The sequence below is a fragment of the Microplitis mediator genome, chromosome 2 (genome assembly GCF_029852145.1).
Source record: "Microplitis mediator isolate UGA2020A chromosome 2, iyMicMedi2.1, whole genome shotgun sequence".
NCBI lineage: Eukaryota > Metazoa > Arthropoda > Insecta > Hymenoptera > Braconidae > Microplitis > Microplitis mediator.
In genome coordinates this window covers 924921-947815 of record NC_079970.1, presented here as the reverse complement: position 1 = coordinate 947815, position 22895 = coordinate 924921, and the positions used below count along the sequence as shown (strand labels likewise).

Genomic DNA, 22895 nt, shown 5'->3' with positions numbered 1-22895 from the left:
GGTGGGAAGAACCGCTGTTATAAAAACCCGAGGACGGCTTTTTTCTCCATCATTATAAGTCACCCTCCGTTTGCGTAATATTACCGAGTGATTTTGGAGGGATTGACGTAATTCTATTTTATTTAAATCTCATGCATGTGAAATAAAAAGTGACATTTTATTTATTTTTTTTGCTGATGAACTCTTGCTAATTGTGATTTGGGTGTTGAGATAAATAAGTGAAATTTTTTTGATTTATCTAAAGTAGAATGAAGGATAAAAACCAGACGGAAAGCTCGGGGAGCTTCAATCCCTGTACCCAGAGCATGATGGATCCCGGTGAAGAAATCGTAATTTCCGGTATCGCTGGAAGGTTCCCGGAGTCTAATAATATGAGACATTTCCAGGAGAACTTGTTCAATAAAGTCGATCTCGTGACCGATGACGATCGTCGGTGGAAATTGGGTGCGTATTTTTTATATTATTTTTTTATTTTGAAAAATTAACTTATTGACTTTATTTTTCAGATCATCCGGAAATACCCCAACGTACGGGAAAAATAAATAACGTGGGTAAATTCGACGCGCTCTTTTTTGGAGTTCATTTTAAACAGGCGCACACTATGGATCCCATGTGCAGAATGTTGATGGAGCATGCGTTTGAAGCTATTGTTGATGCTGGAGTCAATCCAAGGCATTTGAGAGGAACTAGGACAGGCGTTTTCATTGGCGCTTGTTTCTCTGAGTCGGAAAAAACTTGGTTTTACGAAAAGCTTCAGGTATCTTTTCAAATTCACCTGTAACAGGGATTAGAAAATTTATGAGTTGATGATATTCTAAAGTAAAACAAACTGTTACCAGGTCAATGGATTTGGAATAACTGGATGCAGTAGAGCTATGCTGGCAAATCGACTTTCCTACTGGCTGGGAGTAACAGGTCCCAGTTATACTGTTGATTCTGCTTGTAGTTCAAGTCTCTTTGCTATGGAACACGCGTACAGGGCGATACGCAATGGACAGTGTGATGCTGCGCTTGTCGGAGGCGCAAATTTGTGCCTTCATCCATATGTCTCTCTTCAGTTTTCTCGTCTTGGTAAGAAATCGTCGGTAGATAGAGAGGTCTACCTGTGAAATAAAAAAAATTATAATTTAAATTATTTATCAACTACTTACAGGTGTCCTGTCTGCTGACGGGCGTTGCAAATCGTTTGATGCTGACGCTAACGGGTACACTAGGAGTGAAACTGTGAGTATCGCTTTCCTGCAAAAAGCCAAAGACGCAAAACGTATTTACGCGACGATTATTCATGGCAAAACCAACTGCGATGGGTTCAAAGAGCAAGGCATCACTTTTCCGTCTAGTGTTATGCAGAGTGTGCTTCTTAAAGAATTTTATGACGAGTGTAAAATCCCGCCGAGCATCATCAATTACATCGAAGCTCATGGAACTGGTACCAAAGTCGGTGATCCGGAAGAAGTCAATGCTATTGATACTGTTTTCTGTCCTGGGCGCAAAGAGCCGCTGAGGATTGGATCAATTAAGTCTAATTTGGGTCATGCCGAACCTGCAAGTGGAATGTGTTCTATTGCCAAAGTTGTGATTGCTAATGAATCAGGTATCATACCGCCTAATCTTCATTACAAGAGACCTCGTGAAGGAGTAAAGGCACTTGAAGAAGGCCGGGTCAAAGTTATTACGGAGCCGACGCCTTGGGAAGGCGGATACGTAGGTGTGAGTTCTTTCGGCTTCGGAGGAGCCAACGCTCATATTTTACTCAAGTCCAATCCTATTGATAAGATCAATGGAGGTGCTCCGAGTGATGATTTGCCGAGGCTGGTTGTGGTTTCTGGTCGAACTGAAGCAGCTGTTGAAGCTCTGCTTCACGATGTAAGTGGATCAACTTTTTATTCATTGACGCAGTGTTTAAATATTATTTTTTTTTTAGGTGGAAAGCAGACCACTTGACGTTGAATACGTACGGCTGCTTCAAGATATTCATTCAGAAGATATTCCTGGACATTTATACAGAGGCTACACCATCTTAAGTAAACATACCACTCAGGAAAACCGAATCAGAGATATTGAGCACTACCCAGGTGCTAAGAGACCTATTTGGTTTGTCTTCTCTGGCATGGGGTCGCAGTGGCCGGGTATGGGTACTGCCCTTCTACGGTTCCCTATTTTTGCTCAAGCCGTAAAAAAATGTGACGCCGTATTGAAACCCCGTGGTGTTGATATTTACGACATCTTGACGAACCCAAATAAATCAACCTTCGACAATATTTTGAATTCCTTTGTTGGAATCGCTGCTGTTCAGATAGGTCTCGTTGATCTTCTCACATCACTGGACATCGTTCCTGACCGTATAATCGGTCACTCTGTCGGAGAACTCGGTTGCGCTTACGCTGACGGCTGCTTCACCGCCGAGCAAATGGTTCTGGCAGCTTACTCACGTGGTCTGGCTTCTATTGAGACCAAGACTATCTTCGGATCTATGGCCGCTGTAGGATTGGGCTACGAAGACATCAAAGATCTCTGCCCACCTGACATCGAAGTTGCCTGTCACAACGGCCCTGAAAGTTCAACTATAAGTGGACCCGCAGAATCTATGAAGGCCTTTGTAGCTAAGCTCCAATCGAACAAAATCTTTGCCCGAGAGGTTCCTTGCAGTAATATCGCTTATCACAGCCGTTACATCGCCGAAGCTGGACCAAAACTAATGAAATACTTGAAGGAAGTGATTCCCGACCCTAAACCAAGAAGTCCCAAGTGGTTGAGTACCTCAGTGCCGCGCAGCCAATGGACTACACCTCAAGCTCGGCTGTCATCAGCAGAGTATCATACCAACAATCTCTTGAATGCTGTCTTGTTTGAAGAAACTGCAGTCTTGATTCCCAAAGACGCTGTGACAATTGAAATCGCGCCTCACGGACTACTTCAAGCCATCCTACGACGATCTCTCAGTCCCAGTGTCACCAACATCCCTCTGACTCAACGTGGGCACAAAGATAACGTTGAAGTTTTCCTTCAAGCAATCGGCAAAGTCTATGACGTTGGGTATCAGCCACAAATCGCTAATATCTATCCTGAGGTCCAGTATCCAGTGTCTCGTGGAACTCCTATGATCTCTCCCCTGATAAAATGGGAGCACTCGGACGACTGGTACGTCACGTCATACAGAATGCAGGAAAAAATAACTTCAGGAGAGCGAACTGTTGAAGTAACGTTGAGCGACGAGGACTATGAGTACATGTCAGGCCACGTGATCGACGGAAGAAACCTCTTTCCCGCCACTGGATACCTTGCACTTGTTTGGGAAACTATTGGTATGATGAAAGGCGAATTGTACACCGAAGTGTCTGTAGTCTTTGATGACGTCAAGTTCCTTCGGGCTACAACTATTCCCAAAGAAGGTATTGTAGAAGTAACTTTGATGGTTCAGAAAGGTACAGGTAGATTTGAAGTAGTCGAGGGAGGTGTTGCTGTCGTCACTGGATACGTGCATTACACTACCAAGCCATCACTAGCTAAGATGAATCCACCGGAGCCTGAAGAACACGAAGAAGAAGAAATGTCCAGCAAAGATGTCTACAAAGAACTCCGACTCCGTGGATACCAGTACAGTGGTCTTTTCCGGGGAATTAAAAGTGCATCGATAACCGGTCAGACCGGCAAAATAGCTTGGGCAAATAATTGGGTCGCGTTCATGGACAATATGCTGCAAATGCAAATACTTGAAATGGACTCACGAGGACTATTCGTTCCTACTGGCATCCAAAGACTTGTCATTGATACCAAGACGCACTTGAATCAAATCCGTGCTATGCCTGATGATGTCAAAGGTTTGATATACTATTTTATTATTTTTTTTTTTAAATAATTACCTGACAATTGTTTGTAATCTGTAAATTGTTATTTTTCCTTTAGAGTTTCCAATTTATCGATACAAGACATTAGATTTGATCGTAGCAGGAGGAGTAGAAATCCGAGGGCTAAAAGCCAGTGCTATTGGACGAAGAAAACCTGCTGGTGAGCCTGTTCTCGAGTCTTATCGATTTGTCGCTCATCGAGATCAGGCAGAAATTTCTTTGCAGGAAGCTGTGCGTCTAGCGATTCACTTGGCTTTAGAAAATTACCTGGGAGTTAAAGTTAAGACTCTAGAGAATTTGGAAGCCGATGAAAAGTACCCAGTTGAAGATTTATTTACTCCTATTGTCCAAGAAGTTCTTGGTGACATTCCTCTTATTCAAGCAGATTTGAATATTCTCGCTTACGGGAACCCCTTCGAAGAGGACAAGCTACCGGCGAATATCAACGTAACTGAAGCTAAGAAGCTGCCTCCAGACACCAATGCTATGATTCTGACCGGTCGTGGTCTTTTAACAAAAGAGAAGAGCGGATCGCTCTCACAACTGCTGTTTGCTCTTAAAGATGGAGGGTTTGTACTAACTCTTGAGTCAAGAAATACAAACGATTTATCTGTCGCAGCTAAGAAACACAATCTTGATATTATTCTTGAGAAGCTCGTCAATAATTCGCTATGTATACTTTTGAGGAAACGGGACAAGCTACCGAAGAAGTCAGTAGTTGTGAGAGTCGACAACGATTCGTTCGCTTGGGTCGATGAACTGAAGTCTGTTCTCGGAAAAGAAAAAGAACGGGAATTCAGTGGCAACAGCCGCGTCATTTTGGTGAGCGAAAAGAGTTTCGAGAGCGGGCTTCTGGGATTAGTCAACTGTCTACGTAAAGAGCCAGGTGGTGAAGTGATAAGAGGGGTACTGGTTCAAGATGAAAAAGCGCCAGACTTCTCTCTCACATCGGCACTGTATGCGGATCAACTCAAGCTAGATCTCGCCCTTAATGTTCTTCGACCCAACAAGACTTGGGGTTCTTATCGCCATCTTCACTTGCCAGCCCAAGTTCCTCGTCCTGTCCACCAGGCCTGGGCCAATCAGATCGTAAGAGGAGACATGAGCTCATTCCGCTGGCTCGAAGGACCAATTCAACCTGGTTTCAGTCATCCTGATTTAGTTGATGTTGTTTACTCAGCAGTGAACTTCCGCGATATAATGGTGGCTAGTGGTAAGCTTGCATCTGAAGTGGTCGCCAAAAATCGATTCCTTGAAGAATGTTGTATCGGTTTTGAGTACAGTGGAATCGATCGTTTCGGGAAACGAGTCATGGGATTAGTTCCAGCTCGAGCCCTTACCAATAAGATTGTAATCGATCGCCATCTTTCTTGGTACGTTCCCGATGGTTGGACTCTTGAAGAAGCTGCTACAGTACCGTGTGTCTACGCGACAGTGTACAACGCATTGTACATAAGCGGTAAAATGAAGAAAGGTGATAAAGTTCTCATTCACGCAGGATCGGGTGGTACTGGACAAGCAGCTATCAATCTGGCACTCAACGAAGGCTGTGAAGTCTTCACGACTGTCGGTACTCCGGAAAAGCGTAAATTTGTTCGAGACAATTTCCCTCAAATTCCAGATGATCATATTGGAAACTCGCGTGACACTAGTTTCGAAACAATGATATTGGAAAAAACAAATGGGCGAGGTGTTGATATTGTTCTCAATTCCTTGGCTGATGAGAAACTTCAGGCGTCACTTCGATGTCTAGGAAGTGGAGGTCGGTTCCTAGAAATCGGGAAATTTGACATGGTCAATGACAGTCATATTGGTATGGCCGCATTTCTTAAAGAGATCAGTTTCCACGGAATACTTTTAGACCTTCTCTTTGACGCTGAAACCGAAAAAAAAATTGCTTTAAAAAATATCTTGCAGAAAGGATTAGATAGTGGCGTTATAAAGCCTCTCGTACGAACCGTTTTCCCGAAAGAAAGTGTTGAAGCTGCATATCGATACATGGCTGCTGGCAAACATATTGGAAAAGTTTTAATCAAAGTAATAGACGAAAAAAACCTTCAAAATACAAACATACCAGCTTTACCTCGTTATAATTGTCTGCAGAACCGTAGTTACATTATTCTCGGCGGTCTCGGCGGGTTTGGTTTAGAGTTAGCAGACTGGCTAATACTCCGCGGTGCCCACTATCTTGTTCTTACTTCACGTTCAGGGTTGAAAAATGGCTATCAACGTATGCGAGTACGTTTATGGAAAAGCTACGGAGTCAAGGTTGAAATAATAGCTGGGAAAAACGCCGCAAATCATCAAGATTGCGAAGACATTATAAAAGCAGCAGAAAATCTGGCGCCAGTTGATGGAATATTTAATCTCGCCGTTGTTTTGAAAGACGGTTTGATTGAGAATCAAACCCCTGAAACTTTCATAGAATCTTTCACAGCCAAAGCTTGGAGTACGAAAGTTTTGGATGAAGTATCGAGGAAATTCTGCCCAAATCTCCGACACTTTGTTGTTTTTTCATCAGTCTCGTGTGGACGTGGTAATGCCGGACAAACAAACTACGGCATGTCCAATTCTATTATGGAAAGAATCTGCGAGAAACGAGTGGCGCAAGGTCTTCCAGCTTTGGCTGTCCAATGGGGAGCTGTTGGAGATGTCGGTCTGGTTGCTGATATGCAAGAAGACAATAAAGAACTTGTAATCGGTGGAACACTGCAGCAAAAAATAACGTCGTGTCTTCAAGAACTGAACTATTTCCTCACCCAAAACAATCCAATAGTTTCTAGTATGGTTGTGGCTGAGAAACGAGCAGGCGGAGCTGGATCACTTAATATCGTTGATACAGTACTCAATATCATGGGCGTAAAAGATTTGAAAACTGTCAGTCATCACACATCTCTAGCCGAGCTCGGCATGGACTCAATGATGGCCGTTGAAATAAAACAGTCGTTAGAACGCGAGTTTGAAATTTACCTCACAGCTCAAGACATTCGTGGACTTAATTTCGCCAAATTGTTGGAGATGAACTCGAAAGATCTCGAAAAGAAATCAATGAATCGATCAACTAATAGCGATACAGAAACACTCACAGGAATGAAATTGTTCGTCCGATTACTCGGCGAGGAAAATGAGTTTTCCGAGATTTGTATGAAATTACAGACTAAGGAAGAAGCCGGCAGACACGAAGTATTCCTCATACCAGGTATTGAAGGTTGTGGATCCGTATTCTTCAACCTCGCCAGCAAAATTAGATCACCAGCAACCTGTTTGCAGTTAGACAACACTAATACCGAATACTTGTCAATTTTCGATATGGCCAACCAATTATTACCCGTAAGTTGTTAATTAATAATCTCAATCCATAAAAATAAAAATAATTGTAGACAACTCATTAAAAATTTTTTTAGCACCTCCTGAAACGAAATGAAGGTCGTAGGGATTTCGTAATCGCAGGATATTCATTCGGATCTCTCGTGGCTATCGAACTAGCCAGAAAATTAGAAGCTCAAGGCTTAACTGGTAGACTAGTACTAATTGACGGCTCACCTGATCTCATGAAAGCCATCAAAGACCAGCAATTGTCGGCATCCAGCGATGAAGAACTAGCAACGAATGTTCTCGTCGGCATTATAGATCTGATTGCGCCGTCACTGAGTGGAGAGGTGATAAATTAATAACATTCTGTCTAAATCAAATAAAATTTCTTCCCATCGTCTTCAATAAAACTATAATTTTAAAAAATTTATGTTTCAGCTTTTCATGGAGTTACAAAAATGCGATAGCTTCAAGTCAAAGCTTGATGCGTTCATGGCCCGGGTACCAACGGAGTCATTGTCAATATCTCGTGAGAATCAGCGTAATATATGTGCGTCAGTTTACAATCGCTTGATTGCCCTGCAGAATTATGATACCTCAAATTTACCACCTCTGCGGTCGTCTATTATACTTCTAAAACCGTCAATGCCGACGCTTAAATCCGTCAGTGGGGATTACGGCCTCAGTAGTATTACTCGCGAGAAAGTTGAAGTACACGTTATTGACGGGAATCATGTGACGATATTAGACGAAGCTAAAATAGCGACTGCAATAAATGGCGAACCGCTTGAAGACGCAGACGCATTCAAAGCTAGAATTATGGAAGATGGTAAAATTCTAGCTCCAATTTCAGATCCACACTACAGTAGAGCTTAATTTAATTTAGTTAATAATTCATACTTTCACAAATTTATTTTATAATTTACTTAATACTCTTATTTTTAAATGAAATTGTTTTTTTTTCTAACATTAATTGATGCAATGCGGAGTAATAATTACAATATCATGTTACATTGATTTTGAATGAAGACACATTTATTGTATATACATTAGTTCGAATTTTTGTAACCCATTTACCAATTAATCTACTGAATAAAAATTTAATTCCACTTATAATATCCACAAAAATGTTTATTGATTTAATAAAATTATATGAAGATATAAAAAACTTTTTTTATTTTTTACCCAACTGTACTTATTTTTAATTGTAAGACATTAATTTATAAGAGTGCCAATATAATTATTATTAATAATAATATACGTAAAAAAAAAAGTAATTTGATGTATATATTTAAGAAATACAAGTTCTGAAATTTTCAACTGCAGAATCCATAAGGGCGTGGAAAAAAATTCAAAATTTCTATTTTTTATTTAAAAACTTCTAAATTAAAAGTGATTTCTTCTCTACTGTGATTTCTTCTTCACCGCAAGCATATGAATGTCAAAAACTGATGAATAATTTTTAAATTTGAGTAAAAGGTTTTCAAATTATTCTTTTTCGTTATTAATGTAATTTTTTAACAAAATTTATTTCAAAGAAATGTCAAAATTTGTATCAAAATATGTACATGTTCTTTCAAAATAAAATCAAAAAAATTATCCTCTTATTTTATTGCAAACTGCCTTGATTCCGTGACCGCATGTTTAGTTAAAGTAAACGAGATCTATAATTGAATTTAAATAAACTAAAATTATTTTTAAAAAATCTAACATGACCATTTGAGATCTAGACTTTTGGATTTTCAAATTTTTTGACTGTCTCTGATGGAATCTATAATTTTGTATGAAAAACAGGATCAGCAGTTACTTTTTGACGTTGATGGTAATTATTAATTTATGTAAAGACAACAATAAAGTAGTAAAATATTTAAAAATTATGAAGAAATAAATAATTAATTGAAGCCCATGTTGATGACTCATGATAGGCGTAATATCCGCTAACTCTTGACACCGAATTTCAAAATTTGAATATTCATAAAAAGTGTTTTTTGGGCATAATTAAATTAGCTTTGAAAAATACCCGCATATAGTAGATGATAATTAATGAGTATTGTTCTAAATGGTTAAATTTGTTTAATAGATTTAAATGGATGAATTCAGGTAATGTTTTCACAGCTTAAATGTTTATTAATTAAATATATAAACTCAAAGGTGACTTGTAAATTCAATGATTTTTTTTTAATAGTTAAATTTATCAGAATTCAATGGCATTTTGTTGACCTGTTAGCACGTGGGATGAGTAACTTTAGCTACATTATAAAAACCTGATCAAGACTATACTCTTCATCATTGATCGTTGATCCTAGTTACCTGCCCGCTGTGCAACGCTGACAAGGATTATTATAGACTTTATAGGAAATGATCATCGAATTATTTTTTTTTATATCGTGTTTCTGTTAATGGTGAAAATAAGTTATCTTCTGTGGACAATTTATATATAGAAAGACATAATGAAGACTAAAAACCTGGTAAAAAGCTCTGTGAGCTTCAATCCTTGCACTCAGAGCATAATGGATCCTGGCGAGGAAATCGTCATCTCTGGCATCGCTGGAAGATTTCCAGACTCGGATAATATGAGACATTTTCAAGAGAATCTGTTCAATAAAGTTGATCTCATTACTAATGATGATCGTCGTTGGAACTTGGGTGAGACTATACTTTGGTATCATGTTAGAAAAAAATTATCAAAAATATATATTCAAACCACTTAACTTTCAGATCATCCTGAGCTTCCTCCACGGTTTGGAAAAATAAATAACCTGGAAAAATTTGACGCAGACTTTTTTGGTATTAATTTCATGGAGGCCCACAGCATGGACCCGATGGCCAGGATGCTGATGGAACATTCTTTTGAAGCTATCATTGATGCTGGTGTTAATCCTAAGCATTTGAGAGGCACTAAAACTGGTGTGTTTTTCAGCGTTTGCTATTCAGAGTCGGAAAAAACGTGGATCTATGGAAATTATGATGTAATTATTTGTCAATGTCGCTAATTTTATGACTGATGAGTTATTGGTAATGACTGAGGTATTAATGATGTAAAATGAATGATTGTCAGGTCAAGGGATACGGAGTTCTTGGATGCAGTAAAGCTATGCTGGCTAATCGGGTTTCTCACTGGCTAGGAATAACAGGTCCGAGTTACAACGTTGATACTGCTTGCAGTTCAAGTCTCTTTGCTATGGAACATGCTTACAGAGCTATTCGCGATGGAAGATGTGACGCTGCACTCGTTGGAGGTGCGAATCTGTGTCTTCATCCCTATTTATCGATGCTATTCAGTCGACTTGGTAAGACACTTTGTTATTTAACTACAAACAATAAAAAAAATTAAATATTAAAATTATCTATTATCAATCACAAGGTGTCCTGTCTCCTGATGGCTCCTGCAAGTCTTTTGATAATGACGCTAACGGCTACGCTCGGAGTGAAACGGTCAGTGTAGTTTTCCTACAGAAGGCAAAAAACGCAAAACGTATTTACGCTACGGTCGTTCATGGCAAAACCAACTGCGATGGGTTCAAAGAGCAAGGCATCACTTTTCCATCTAGTCTTATGCAGGGTGTGCTGCTGAAAGAATTTTACGAGGAGTGTAAAATCCCGCCGAGTATTGTCAATTACGTTGAAGCTCATGCAACTGGTACTGCAGTAGGTGATCCAGAAGAACTTAATGCTATCGATAGTGTTTTTTGTTCTGGACGCAAAAAGCCATTGATGATCGGAGCAATTAAGTCTAATTTAGGCCATGCCGAACCTGCGAGTGGAATGTGTTCTATTGCCAAAGTTGTGATTGCTAATGAATCAGGTATCATACCACCTAATCTTCACTTCAATCGCCCTCGTGAAGGAGTAAAGGCACTCGAAGAAGGCCGGGTAAAAGTTATCGCGGAGCCGACGCCTTGGGAAGGCGGATATGCAGCTGTGAATTCATTTGGCTTTGGAGGAGCCAACGCTCATATTTTACTCAAGTCCAATCCTATTGATAAGATCAATGGAGGTGCTCCGAATGATAATTTGCCGAGGCTGGTTGTGGTTTCTGGTCGAACTGAAGCAGCTGTTGAAGCTCTGCTTCACGATGTAAGTGGATCAACTTTTTATTCATTGACGCAGTGTTTAAATATTATTTTTTTTTAGGTGGAAAGCAGACCACTTGACGTTGAATACGTACGGCTGCTTCAAGATATTCATTCAGAAGATATTCCTGGACATTTATACAGAGGCTACACTATCTTAAGTAAACATACCACTCAGGAAAACCGGATCAGAGATATTGAGCACTACCCAGGTGCCAAGAGACCTATTTGGTTTGTCTTCTCTGGCATAGGGTCGCAGTGGCCGGGTATGGGTACTGCCCTCCTACGGTTCCCTATTTTTGCTCAAGCCGTAAAAAAATGCGACGCCGTATTGAAACCCCGAGGTGTTGATATTTACGACATCTTGACGAACCCAAATAAATCAACCTTTGACAATATTTTGAATTCCTTTGTTGGAATCGCTGCTGTCCAAATAGGTCTCGTTGATCTTCTCACATCGCTGGGCATCGTTCCTGACCGTATAATAGGACACTCTGTCGGAGAACTCGGTTGCGCATACGCTGACGGCAGTTTGACTGCCGAGCAAACTATTTTGGAAGCTTACTCACAAAATCCAAGTTCTGCGGAAACAGGTAATCTATTGAATACTGTACTATTCAAAAAAACTGCAGATCTAATCCCAAAGAATGCTGTGACAATCGAAATCGCGCCTCATCCACTTCTACAAGATATCTTCAGAACATCTCTTAGCCCTAGCGTTATCAATATTGCCTTGACTGAACGTAGCCAGAGGGCCAATATTGAGGTCTTTCTCCAAGCGATCGGCAAACTTCACGGCATTGGTTTCCAGCCGCAAATTTCCAATCTCTATCCTGAGGTTCAGTATCCAGTGTCTCGTGGAACTCCTATGATCTCTCCGCTAATAAAATGGGAGCATTCTGAAGACTGGTACATTATATCATACAAAGCGCAGCAAAGAATAAGTTCAGGAGAGCGGCTGGTTGAGGTGAATCTACGCGACGAAATTTTTGAGTTCATGTCGGGTCACGTGATCGATGGAAGAAACCTCTTTCCCGCCACCGGCTACCTTGTACTTATTTGGGAAAGTATCGGCTTGATGAAAGGCGACATGTACACCCAAGTCTCCGTAATCTTTGATGACGTCAAATTTCTCCGAGCTACGACTATTCCCAAAGAAGGTACCATAGAATTTACCTTGCTGATTCAGAAGGGTACAGGAAAATTTGAAGTAGTCGAAGGAGATGTTGCTGTCGTCACTGGATACGTGCATTATACTACCAACCCATCTCTAGAAAAAATGAATCCCCCGGTACCTCAAAATCACGAAGAAGAAGAAATGTCCAGCAGAGATGTCTACAAAGAACTCCGACTCCGTGGTTACCAGTACAGTGGTCTTTTCCAGGGAATTAAAAGTGCATCGACGACCGGTCAGCGCGGTAAAGTAGCTTGGGCAAATAATTGGGTCGCGTTCATGGACAATATGCTGCAAATGCAAATACTTGAAATGGACTCACGAGGACTATTCGTTCCTACTGGCATCCAAAGACTTGTCATTGATACCAAGACGCACTGGAATCAAATCCGTGCTATGCCTGATGATGTAAAAGGTTTGATATACTATTTTATTATTTTTTTTTTAAATAATTACCTGACAATTGTATGTAATCTGTAAATTGTTATTTTTCTTTAGAGTTTCCAATTTATCGATACAAGACATTAGATTTGATCGTAGCGGGAGGAGTAGAAATCCGAGGGCTAAAAGCTAGTGCTATTGGACGTAGAAAACCTGCTGGTGAACCTGTTCTTGAGTATTACCAATTCGTAGCTCATCGAGATCGCGCTCTTATTTCGTTAAAAGAAGTCGTACGTCTGGCAACTCATATAGCCTTGGAAAATAACATGGGAGTTAAAGTTAAGACTCTAGAGAATTTGGAAGCTGATGAAAAATATCCTGTTGAAGATTTATTTACTCCGATTATCCAAGAAGTTCTTGGTGACATACCTCTTATTCAAGCAGATTTGAATATTCTTACTACAGAAAATCCCTTCGACGAAGAAAATCAGCCGGCGAATGTCAAAATAACCGAAGCTAAGAAGCTGACACCAGAAACCAATGCTACGCTGCTGGCCGGTCGTAGTCTTTTAACAAATAGTGAATCGCTTTCTCAACTACTACCTGCTCTCAAGAACGGCGGGTTTGTACTGACTCTAGAGCGCAGAAATATTAGAGATCTTTCTGAAGCAGCGAAAAAGTACAATCTAGACATTTTATTGGAAAAAATCGTTGATGATTCAGAATGCTTACTCTTGCGAAAACGAGACAAACCACCAAAAAAGCCAGTCGTTGTCATTGTAAAAAATGAGTCATTTGAATGGATAGACGAATTAAATTCCATACTAAAAGCAGAAAAAGAAGACAACAGTAGTGGTAACGATCGCATTATTCTAGTTAGTGAAAAAAATTTCGAGAGCGGGCTTCTGGGACTAGTCAACTGTTTACGTCAGGAACCTGGAGGTGAAATGATTCGGGGAGTTCTAATCCAAGACGAAAAAGCACCAGACTTTTCTTTGTCCTTGCCACTTTATGCGGACCAACTCAAGCTGGATCTCGGTTTGAACGTTCTTCGACCCAACAAGACTTGGGGTTCTTATCGCCATCTTCACCTGCCAGCCCCAGTTCCTCGTCCTGTTCATCACGCCTGGGGCAACCAAATGGTTCGAGGAGACATGAGCTCACTCCGCTGGCTCGAAGGACCAATAAGACCAAACTTTATTCATCCTGACCTCATTGATGTTGTCTACTCGGCTATTAATTTCCGTGATATCATGTTAACCAGTGGTAAGCTTGCTGCTGAAGTTATAGCCTTTGATCGAGCTCTTCAGGAATGTTGTTTCGGTTTTGAATACAGCGGAATAGACCGTTTTGGGAAACGAATCATGGGATTATTGCCGTCAAGGGCAATCACCAATAAAGCCGTGATCGATCGAGATCTTTCCTGGTACGTTCCCGATGGTTGGACTCTTGAAGAAGCTGCTACCGTGCCTTGTGTCTACGCAACATCGTACTACGCTTTGTATCCCAGTGGTAGAATGAAGAAAGGCGATAAAGTTTTAATTCACTCGGGAACTGGTGGTGTTGGACAAGCAGCCATTATACTGGCTCTCAACGAAGGCTGTGAAGTGTTCACGACAGTCGGTACTCCGGAGAAGCGTAAATTTATTAGAGAAAATTTCCCACAAATTCCAGATGATCATATTGGAAACTCCCGTGACACTAGTTTCGAAACAATGATAATGGAAAAAACAAATGGGCGAGGTGTTGACATTGTCCTCAATTCATTAGCTGATGAGAAACTTCAGGCGTCAGTTCGATGTCTAGGAACGGGAGGTAGGTTCCTAGAAATTGGGAAATTCGACATGGCAAATGATACTCATCTTGCTATGGCTGCATTCGAAAAGGGAATCAGCTTCCATGGAATACTTCTGGATAACGTCTTTACGGCATCTAGTGAGCGAAAGAAATGTATGCATACACTTTTACAAAAAGGTTTAGATAACGGCTTTATTAAGCCTCTCGTGAGGACAGTTTTCCCTAAAGACAACCTGGAAGCTGCTTTCCGATACATGGCTGCTGGCAAACATATTGGAAAAGTTTTAATCAAAGTGATAGACGAAAAAAATCTACTGAACACTGCTGTGCTTGCTCTACCTCGTTATCATTGTCTGGAGAACCGTAGTTACATTATTCTCGGCGGTCTCGGCGGGTTTGGGTTAGAGTTAGCAGACTGGCTAGTACTCCGCGGGGCCCAGAATCTTGTTCTTACTTCACGTTCTGGGTTGAAAAATGGCTATCAACGTATGCGAGTACGTTTATGGAAAAGCTACGGAGTCAAGGTTGAAATAATAGCTGGGAAAAACGCAGCAAATCGTCAAGAGTGCGAAGACATTATAAAAGCAGCAGAAAATCTGGCGCCAGTTGATGGAATCTTTAATCTCGCCGTTATTTTGAAAGACAGTTTGTTTGAAAATCAAACTCCTGATACTTTCAAAGAATCTTTCGCAGTCAAAGCTTGGAGTACTAAAGTTTTGGATGAAGTATCGAGGAAATTCTGCCCAAATCTCCGACACTTTGTTGTTTTTTCATCAGTCTCGTGTGGCCGTGGTAATGCCGGACAAACAAACTACGGCATGTCCAATTCTATTATGGAAAGAATCTGCGAGAAACGAGTGGCGCAAGGTCTTCCAGCTTTAGCTGTCCAATGGGGAGCTGTTGGAGACGTCGGTCTGGTTGCTGATATGCAAGAAGACAATAAAGAACTTGTAATCGGTGGAACACTGCAGCAAAAAATAACATCGTGCCTTCAAGAACTGAACTATTTCCTCACACAAAGCAATCCAATAGTTTCTAGTATGGTTGTGGCTGAGAAACGAGCAGGCGGAGCTGGATCACTCAATGTCATTGATACAGTACTCAATATTATGGGCCTAAAAGACTTAAAAACTATCAGTCATCACACATCTCTAGCCGAGCTCGGCATGGACTCAATGATGGCCGTTGAAATAAAACAGTCGTTAGAACGTGAGTTTGAGATTTTCCTCACCGCTCAAGACATTCGAGGACTTAACTTCGCAAAATTGTTAGAGATGAGCTCGAAAGATTACGGAAAGAAAACAACCAATCAATCAAACGCCGATGCTGAAGTACTTACAGGATTAAAACTATACATCCAAGTAATGGGAGAAGTAGAAGAACACTCGGAAGTCTGCGTGAAATTAAAAACTCACGACCAAGCCGATCGAAACGAAGTATTCCTCATTCCGGGTATCGAAGGCCGTGCATCCGTATTCTTAAACCTCGCCAGCAAAATCAAATCACCAGCAACCTGTTTGCAATTAGACAACAACATTACCGAATACTTATCAGTTTTCGATATGGCAAATCAATTATTACCAGTAAGTCATTACTTCATAATGTCAATCTATAAAAATTCTAATAAAATTATTTCCAGCACTTCCTCAAAAGAAATGGAGACCGAAAAGATTTCGTGATCATCGGATATTCATTCGGAGCTCTGGTAGCTATCGAACTAGTAAGAAAGTTAGAAGCTCAAGGTCTCAACGGTAAATTAATACTCATCGACGGGTCTCCCGACTTCACAAAAGCTTTCAAAGATCAAATGTTCCCGTCATCAAACGATGAAGAATTGCAGTACAATATTCTTGTGGGCATCGCAGAGATGATCGTACCCGCACTAAGTGAAGAAGTAATAACCATATTCAATAATTATTTTATTAATTGATTGCTACAAAATCCTTAACAAATTATTCCTTTCAGTTCTCTACTTCATTACAAAAATGCAGTTCTTGGAAATCAAAACTAGACACTGTTCTCAATCAATTGCCAATTGAAGCATTGCCTGTATCTCGTGATCATCTGAGTAGTACTCTCACAGCAGTTCTCAATCGTTTCATAGCCCTACAGAATTACGATAATAAAAAACTACCGCCTCTGCGGTCGTCCATCGTACTGCTGAAACCTTCAATGCCGGCTTTTAAATTCGACGACGAAGATTACGGCCTCAGTAGCATCACTGACGATAAAGTCCAAGTACACACCATCGAAGGCAATCATGTGACAATACTAAGCGATACTAAAATAGCGTCAATACTCAATGATGACCCGGTTGAAAATACTGACCCTATACCTACGGAAAATGTTATTGTTACTCCAATCACAAAACTGCAAACCTGTAAAGCTTAATTTAATATTAATGTCTCATTAAACAATTATTGTTCTATAAACTTGTCCCAGAGAGAGAATGAACTTCCCAAATCGCTCCCATTACCGATCATCCAAAACTGTGCATGCACAAGTAAAAGTGGGGAGAATTTAGTCCACAGAACATCCAGAGGGAGTAAAAACCGAAACACCCGAGGTACACTCTCTTGCTGGGAAAATTTTACAGTGAAATCTCTCTAACTTTTACACTAGACCCTTAAATGCATAGTGAAGTAGATCTACATCAGTTTATTTGTAGCTAAAATACTTTTTACTACGCATACTTTTTTTTCAAATGGAAAAAAATCCTGCATTCAAGTAGAAGTATTTGCCTAAGACCGAATAATCTGTAGCTGGTTCCAGAAATTTAAAGCCTTGTTGTCAAAGTCAGAGAGCGTCCACTGAGTTATCATTCATCCTCTCACAAATTAATTATAAAACTCGCTAAATTTTTAATATATATATATATATACATATATGTATATATATTTTTTATTTAGTTATATTGTGAATGAAAAAACATTTATTGTATATACATAAATTCAAACTTTTAATATATTCCCACTCATTAAATGAACGTAAAAAAAATCTAATCTATCTAAAATCTAACAGCTTATCATAGCTTTTATCACTAACTTTTACACTCGTTTAAATTCAACGTCTCACCATCCATACTCAGACTTATTAAGATATAATAAAATTGTATCAGCAAAATTGTACAATTGTCTGTTTTTAAATCTGATTATTAATTTCCCGCTTCTATAATATTTATCAATAATCAATTGCTCGCTTATAAACTATTTATCAATTACGTGACATTAAATTATAATTAAATGACAATATAATACAATTACGTAATGAAAATAAACTTGCCGATATTCGAATGTCTAAATATGAAACCAACTATATCAATGTAATATAATAAACTTGATACAAGTAATTAAAATAACGCGTTTAAACATTTTAATCATTTTAATAATAAAAAAAAGCTGCTGATAATTTAAAGATCCATGGGTTCTAGTTCCAGACTACTTGGCTCCAATGATTCATTCAAATTTGCCACCAACTGACTGTTGTTATTATTAAGATTAAGATTATTGTAATTATTATTGTTATTGTTATTACTGTTATTGTTGTTGTTGTTGTTGTTATCTTCCTCGTTATTTCTAGAAGTAGACGGCAGTTGTATTCCAGCTTGAGCGATGAACGATCTGAGATGTTTGCTCGGGGGTTCCCAGAGGACTAGAGCCATGGAAGGCCGCTCCCTGTAACAGAAAATCTGTTTCAATTCCTCTGCGTGTAGATAAATTACACCATTACAATTACTGCTCAATAAATAATTATGGGTCTTACAATTTTGAGAGCAGGGATGCAGGAATTAGTGGCTCTTGTTGAATTCTTTTAAGCTCCTCTGATATTACCAGTCTGGGATGCAAATTTTCACCATTTTCTACATTCAATGGATTTGTTTCTACATTCAAATCCACTTGGCTGCTGGTTGATGGCTGAGCACTGTAGTCTGCTGAGGTTGAACACGACGGTGTTGGATTGTAGCTTGAACTTATACGCATATTTTTAAAGTGCGCTGCCATTTTTTCTTCCGATATGAATTGTTTTGTCGGTCTTCTGTTTGATAATTATTATTTTCATTATTATTATTGATCTATAATTATCTAGACAATAAATAGTAAAGTATTAAAGAAGTACTCACGTATCAGGAACGTCAGGAATATCAAGTTTTCTCTTCTGGTGAACACTGGCAGGAGCAAATGAATCTTTTTCTCCAGTGAATCTCATCATCTGCGACTGCTGCATGCTGGGAATACTCCAGGGCATGTACATCGGAGGTATCTGGGGCATCTGTGACCAAGCCCCCGGCTCATGAGGTGGGTTCTGCTGACCCATCATGTGCTCGAATATTGATGGGGGTGTGTGCATATGAGGTCCGGGCATTTGATTCTGAGCTGGTGGATGAATCATTTGAAATTGTGTCGGCATTGTCATCTTGATTATAGAAATTTTAATTTATAAATATCTAGAAATAAACAAAAAGTAAAATTATCAAAATCAATTTCTCCAAGAGTATCAATTTTGATTATGAATTCATCAGAAACCTCCATAACCTTCGACTTACTTTTGTTATTTATATCAAATAATAAATATTGTAATTAATAACTTTTTAATTTTTTATTCAATTAATTTTTTTTACTCAAATTTAAAAATAAATTTAAGTAATGGACGCTAACCCCCCGGTAAATTATTTATGTTGGGACATATTGAATGATCAATTGTTTTACAATAATAATAATAATAATAATAATAATAACAGTAAGTAAATAATTGAGCAATTACGTTAATTAAACAGTAAAATAATTTACCTGACTTCCAAAAGTTTAAAAATTTTTTTTTGCCACCAGTATGTTGAAGTCTGGAAAGTAAAAAAACTTCTCGTATTTTCTGGAAACTTCTTGAAAGACTTCAGTATTATTCTACTTGATAGTACAAATGTCAAGTAATAATATTACTAGTAATGATGGTTGTAATTGATGTTATTTTAAGACAAATTAGGAAGAGCGCTGATGAATAATTGGGTTTATTTCCAAACTTTCACTCGTAATGTTTCTTTTTTTTTGTTTTATTTGGACAGATCGCAGGCACACAGTCATAAATCCACGATACACGAACACGAATTAAGTTTACAGAAGTGTTGTGTTTATTTTATGACAGCCATTAGATTACTGCGCATGTGCGGAAGATTTAGGGAATTAGGGACAAATTTTAAGTTCCTAAAAAGATCTAGGAGATTTATTTCCTTTGAACTTTTTTTTGAATCAAAATTTCAAAATTTATCATTAATATTTAAAATTAATTCAATAATTATCGTAATCAAATTTTTTGGGCAGTTTAATTTATTATGATACTGAAGTTAGCAGCCATATAAAAATTTTTGAATTTTCGTATTTCAACAAATCAATTTCAAAAAAATACAATAAAAATATGCACAAGTAGAAAATTTTAAAAACTACAGGTGCAATTTTGACAAATATTTTTTTTTTATGTTTTATCGTCTAAAAAAAAATCCAAAAATTATTAGACATCTGCTAACTTCAGTATCATAATTTATTGACAAACTAGTAAATATATAAATTACTTATTTAATTTAATTAATAATTAGTGTAAACTCTATTAGCTTTTTTATAAATACAAATTACAAAAAATTAGTATTATAAATTTAAATAAATTAATTTATATTACAATCAAAGTGAAGAGATGATAGTTTGTGTGAATTAATTAAAAAAGCTAATTAAATTTATGAATATTATTTATATTACAACTGCATTATATAATTTATTATACATTATTTTTACAACATACATTTCAATATCAATCTATTAATATATTTTGTAAATATCACTTGTATAATTTCTAGTACCTGTAAAAATGGTATCAATTAATAAATAAAATTTTTTTTTTTCATAATTGCTGATTATACATCAAATATAAAACAAAGTAGTAAATTTTATTTCATGTATAATTAGTAATTGTCAATTTTAGTGTAAAACGCCTCATTGTATATTAGTATTTTTTTGAAAATCAATAATTAATAAATAATCTAATCCGTAAATCCACTGATTAAAATTATCAATCACCGAGATTGATTAAAAAAAAAACTGAACTCTTATTGTTTCCGTTTAAACGAATCGTCAACGGTAAAAATTATGCAACTGCAATTCCTTAAATAACATACGTAATTAAAAAATAAATTATATAAATTTTAATAGGGGATTTCTTTCCGTAAGGTAGGATGAGTCTCGTGATTTGTTTTTTTTTTTTCCAAATTCTGAAGCAATCACGAGAGAAAAGGTACCACCAGATCTTCTTTGTGTTCCACTTTGACATCATTCAATGCATTGACTGCACTCTTCACCATATTCGTTATCTAGAATCACAAAAAATACATTTTTTTAAATTAATCCAACTACAAAGTCGATGTCTGATAGCCAAGTCGACGGTAAATTGACGTAAACCAACTGCCGCAAAGTTTAATACGATAAGTTGACGTCAACTTTTTAAAAAAGTCAAACTGTAGCCAACAGTTGCAGTCACTGTCAAATCGATCGCGACTGACACGAATTTTCTGACGAAAAACTTTAGCTATCAGGGTACAGTAATCACTGATGTCATTAACGTACCAGCTCTTGATCTTCAGCAGCAAGTGGTTCTGATGATAATATTCTTTCTGGTGCTGGGACATCATTAAGTAAACAACAAGTTGTCTGTGGTATTTTAACGCCACCGGTTTCTATTCTCTTAGAATACGCTCGTGATCTATCCATGTACTCATGCTGCTCCAAATTATGAGAATCCAGTGCTCCAACATCAATTACATTTCTAAAAATTAATATCGATTATTATTATCATACAATAGTGTGCAGTACATAAATTTTTTGAATCAATTCAATTATTATTCTAGTGGAAAGTCAACAACGGGATGATAAATAAAATACATACGCTGCGGTTTCATGTAATATTCTATTTAAAGCACTTTGTTCATCAGTTTTCTTTGGAATAGAACTCGCATACTGATTAACATAATCATCACTGAAACGTTATGATTAATTAATAAATAAATAATTAAATATTTATCAATGAGTGTAAATGTTGCTGACAATTATCAATTTTTAAAATTTTTGAATGCACCCGAAATTCAAACAGGAAATCGTCGCCAAAAAATTACAGTAGAAAATAAAAAATTTTTAGAGGCTCAATAATAATTATAGTGCAGCAAAATAATTTTTTGAAAACTCAACTTCCTGTTTCAAGTTCGGTCGACACCATAAAAAAAAAGTTCGTACATTTTTCGTCTCCATTTTCCATGAGTGTGAATGTAGCAGACGTCCGACAAATTTGAAATTATAAATATAGTAAATAATTTAAAAAATAAAATTTTTAAAAAATGCACTTATTAATTTCAAAATTTTTTAAAAGCGCATTTTTTTTAAATTTTATTTTTTAAATTATTTACTCCGTTTATCAATAATTTTAAATTTGTCTGATGTCTGCTACATTCACTCATCCATTTTCCTCGTGTAAAAAATTAAAAAATCAGTACATTCCCATGATCCTGAAGTTAGCAGACATTTGAAAATTTTTGAATTTTTATTTTTCAAAAAATCAATTGCAAAAAAATAAAATGAAATTATGCACATGTAGAAAATTTAAAAAACTACAGGTGCAATTTTTTAAAATATTTTTTTTTTTTATGATTTATCGTTTGAAAAAAAATTCAAAAATTACTAGACGTCTGCTAACTTCAGTATCATACATTCCCACTCATTGTTTATCAAAATAAATTAAAATAAATATATAAACAAGTACCTGTGTACACGTGGAATATTAGTATTATTACTAACAGGATCAACTAACAAATGAGTTCTCTCATTAGCTTCGCCGCCCTGAAATATAAATAATTTAAAATTTAAAAATAATAAAACACTGAAAGATAAATGACCCCATTAAAAAGTAATAAAATATAACTGATAGAGTCCGCAGTTCTCAGTGTCGAGTAATTAAAATTACTGATAAATAAATTTGATAATAAAAATAATAAACAATGTACACTGTGAGCAGCAAAAATATAAATACCTGCGGCCCACTGTCTTTATTAAACAAACTACAGCAACATCCCATGATGCCGATTATTTAATTTGAACAGCAACTTGTAGAATACTGCTAGTGCACAAGTGCAAGCATTTTTAAAATTTATTTTTTTTCAGTGCACTGTGATAAAATAGTGTGCAGACAATATTAGACAGTGAATCAACTGTTGTCTGTGTCATAAAACATAAATTATATCAAGTCAAGTGAGACAGGGTCTGGACAACAAACGGGCAATGTTTC

General features: G+C 37.5%; 4 protein-coding genes and 1 long non-coding RNA gene across 5 annotated transcripts; 2 read left to right on the top strand and 3 right to left on the bottom strand.

The window, feature by feature from the left end:
- Positions 1-49: 49 nt before the first annotated feature.
- On the top strand, positions 50-8036 carry LOC130664125 (fatty acid synthase). The gene is made up of 8 exons (XM_057463894.1): positions 50-444; positions 507-757; positions 840-1071; positions 1154-1866; positions 1925-3821; positions 3907-7178; positions 7253-7507; positions 7599-8036. Exons 1-8 carry the CDS (start codon positions 249-251, stop codon positions 8034-8036), a joined length of 7254 nt encoding a protein of 2417 aa, XP_057319877.1. The 5' UTR covers positions 50-248.
- LOC130664129 (uncharacterized) lies at positions 7887-9754 on the bottom strand. Its single transcript, XR_008989308.1, has 2 exons — positions 9626-9754; positions 7887-9553 (listed from the first exon to the last, which is right to left on the bottom strand). It is a non-coding gene; the product is annotated as an uncharacterized LOC130664129 (long non-coding RNA).
- Positions 9544-17489, top strand: LOC130664126 (fatty acid synthase-like). The gene is made up of 8 exons (XM_057463895.1): positions 9544-9806; positions 9879-10129; positions 10219-10450; positions 10525-11237; positions 11295-12822; positions 12906-16168; positions 16225-16479; positions 16551-17489. The coding sequence occupies exons 1-8, from the start codon at positions 9611-9613 to the stop codon at positions 16974-16976; spliced, it is 6864 nt and encodes a 2287-aa protein (XP_057319878.1). The 5' UTR covers positions 9544-9610; the 3' UTR covers positions 16977-17489.
- A 51-nt stretch (positions 17490-17540) lies between these two features.
- Positions 17541-19710, bottom strand: LOC130664128 (ras-related protein RabX-like). The gene is made up of 4 exons (XM_057463897.1): positions 19373-19710; positions 18706-19029; positions 18348-18620; positions 17541-18259 (listed from the first exon to the last, which is right to left on the bottom strand). The coding sequence occupies exons 2-4, from the start codon at positions 18996-18998 to the stop codon at positions 17995-17997; spliced, it is 831 nt and encodes a 276-aa protein (XP_057319880.1). The 5' UTR covers positions 18999-19029; positions 19373-19710; the 3' UTR covers positions 17541-17994.
- A 636-nt stretch (positions 19711-20346) lies between these two features.
- LOC130664078 (ragulator complex protein LAMTOR1) lies at positions 20347-22840 on the bottom strand. The gene is made up of 5 exons (XM_057463791.1): positions 22641-22840; positions 22374-22450; positions 21507-21596; positions 21188-21386; positions 20347-20934 (listed from the first exon to the last, which is right to left on the bottom strand). The coding sequence occupies exons 1-5, from the start codon at positions 22683-22685 to the stop codon at positions 20845-20847; spliced, it is 501 nt and encodes a 166-aa protein (XP_057319774.1). The 5' UTR covers positions 22686-22840; the 3' UTR covers positions 20347-20844.
- Between the last annotated feature and the right edge of the window lie 55 nt (positions 22841-22895).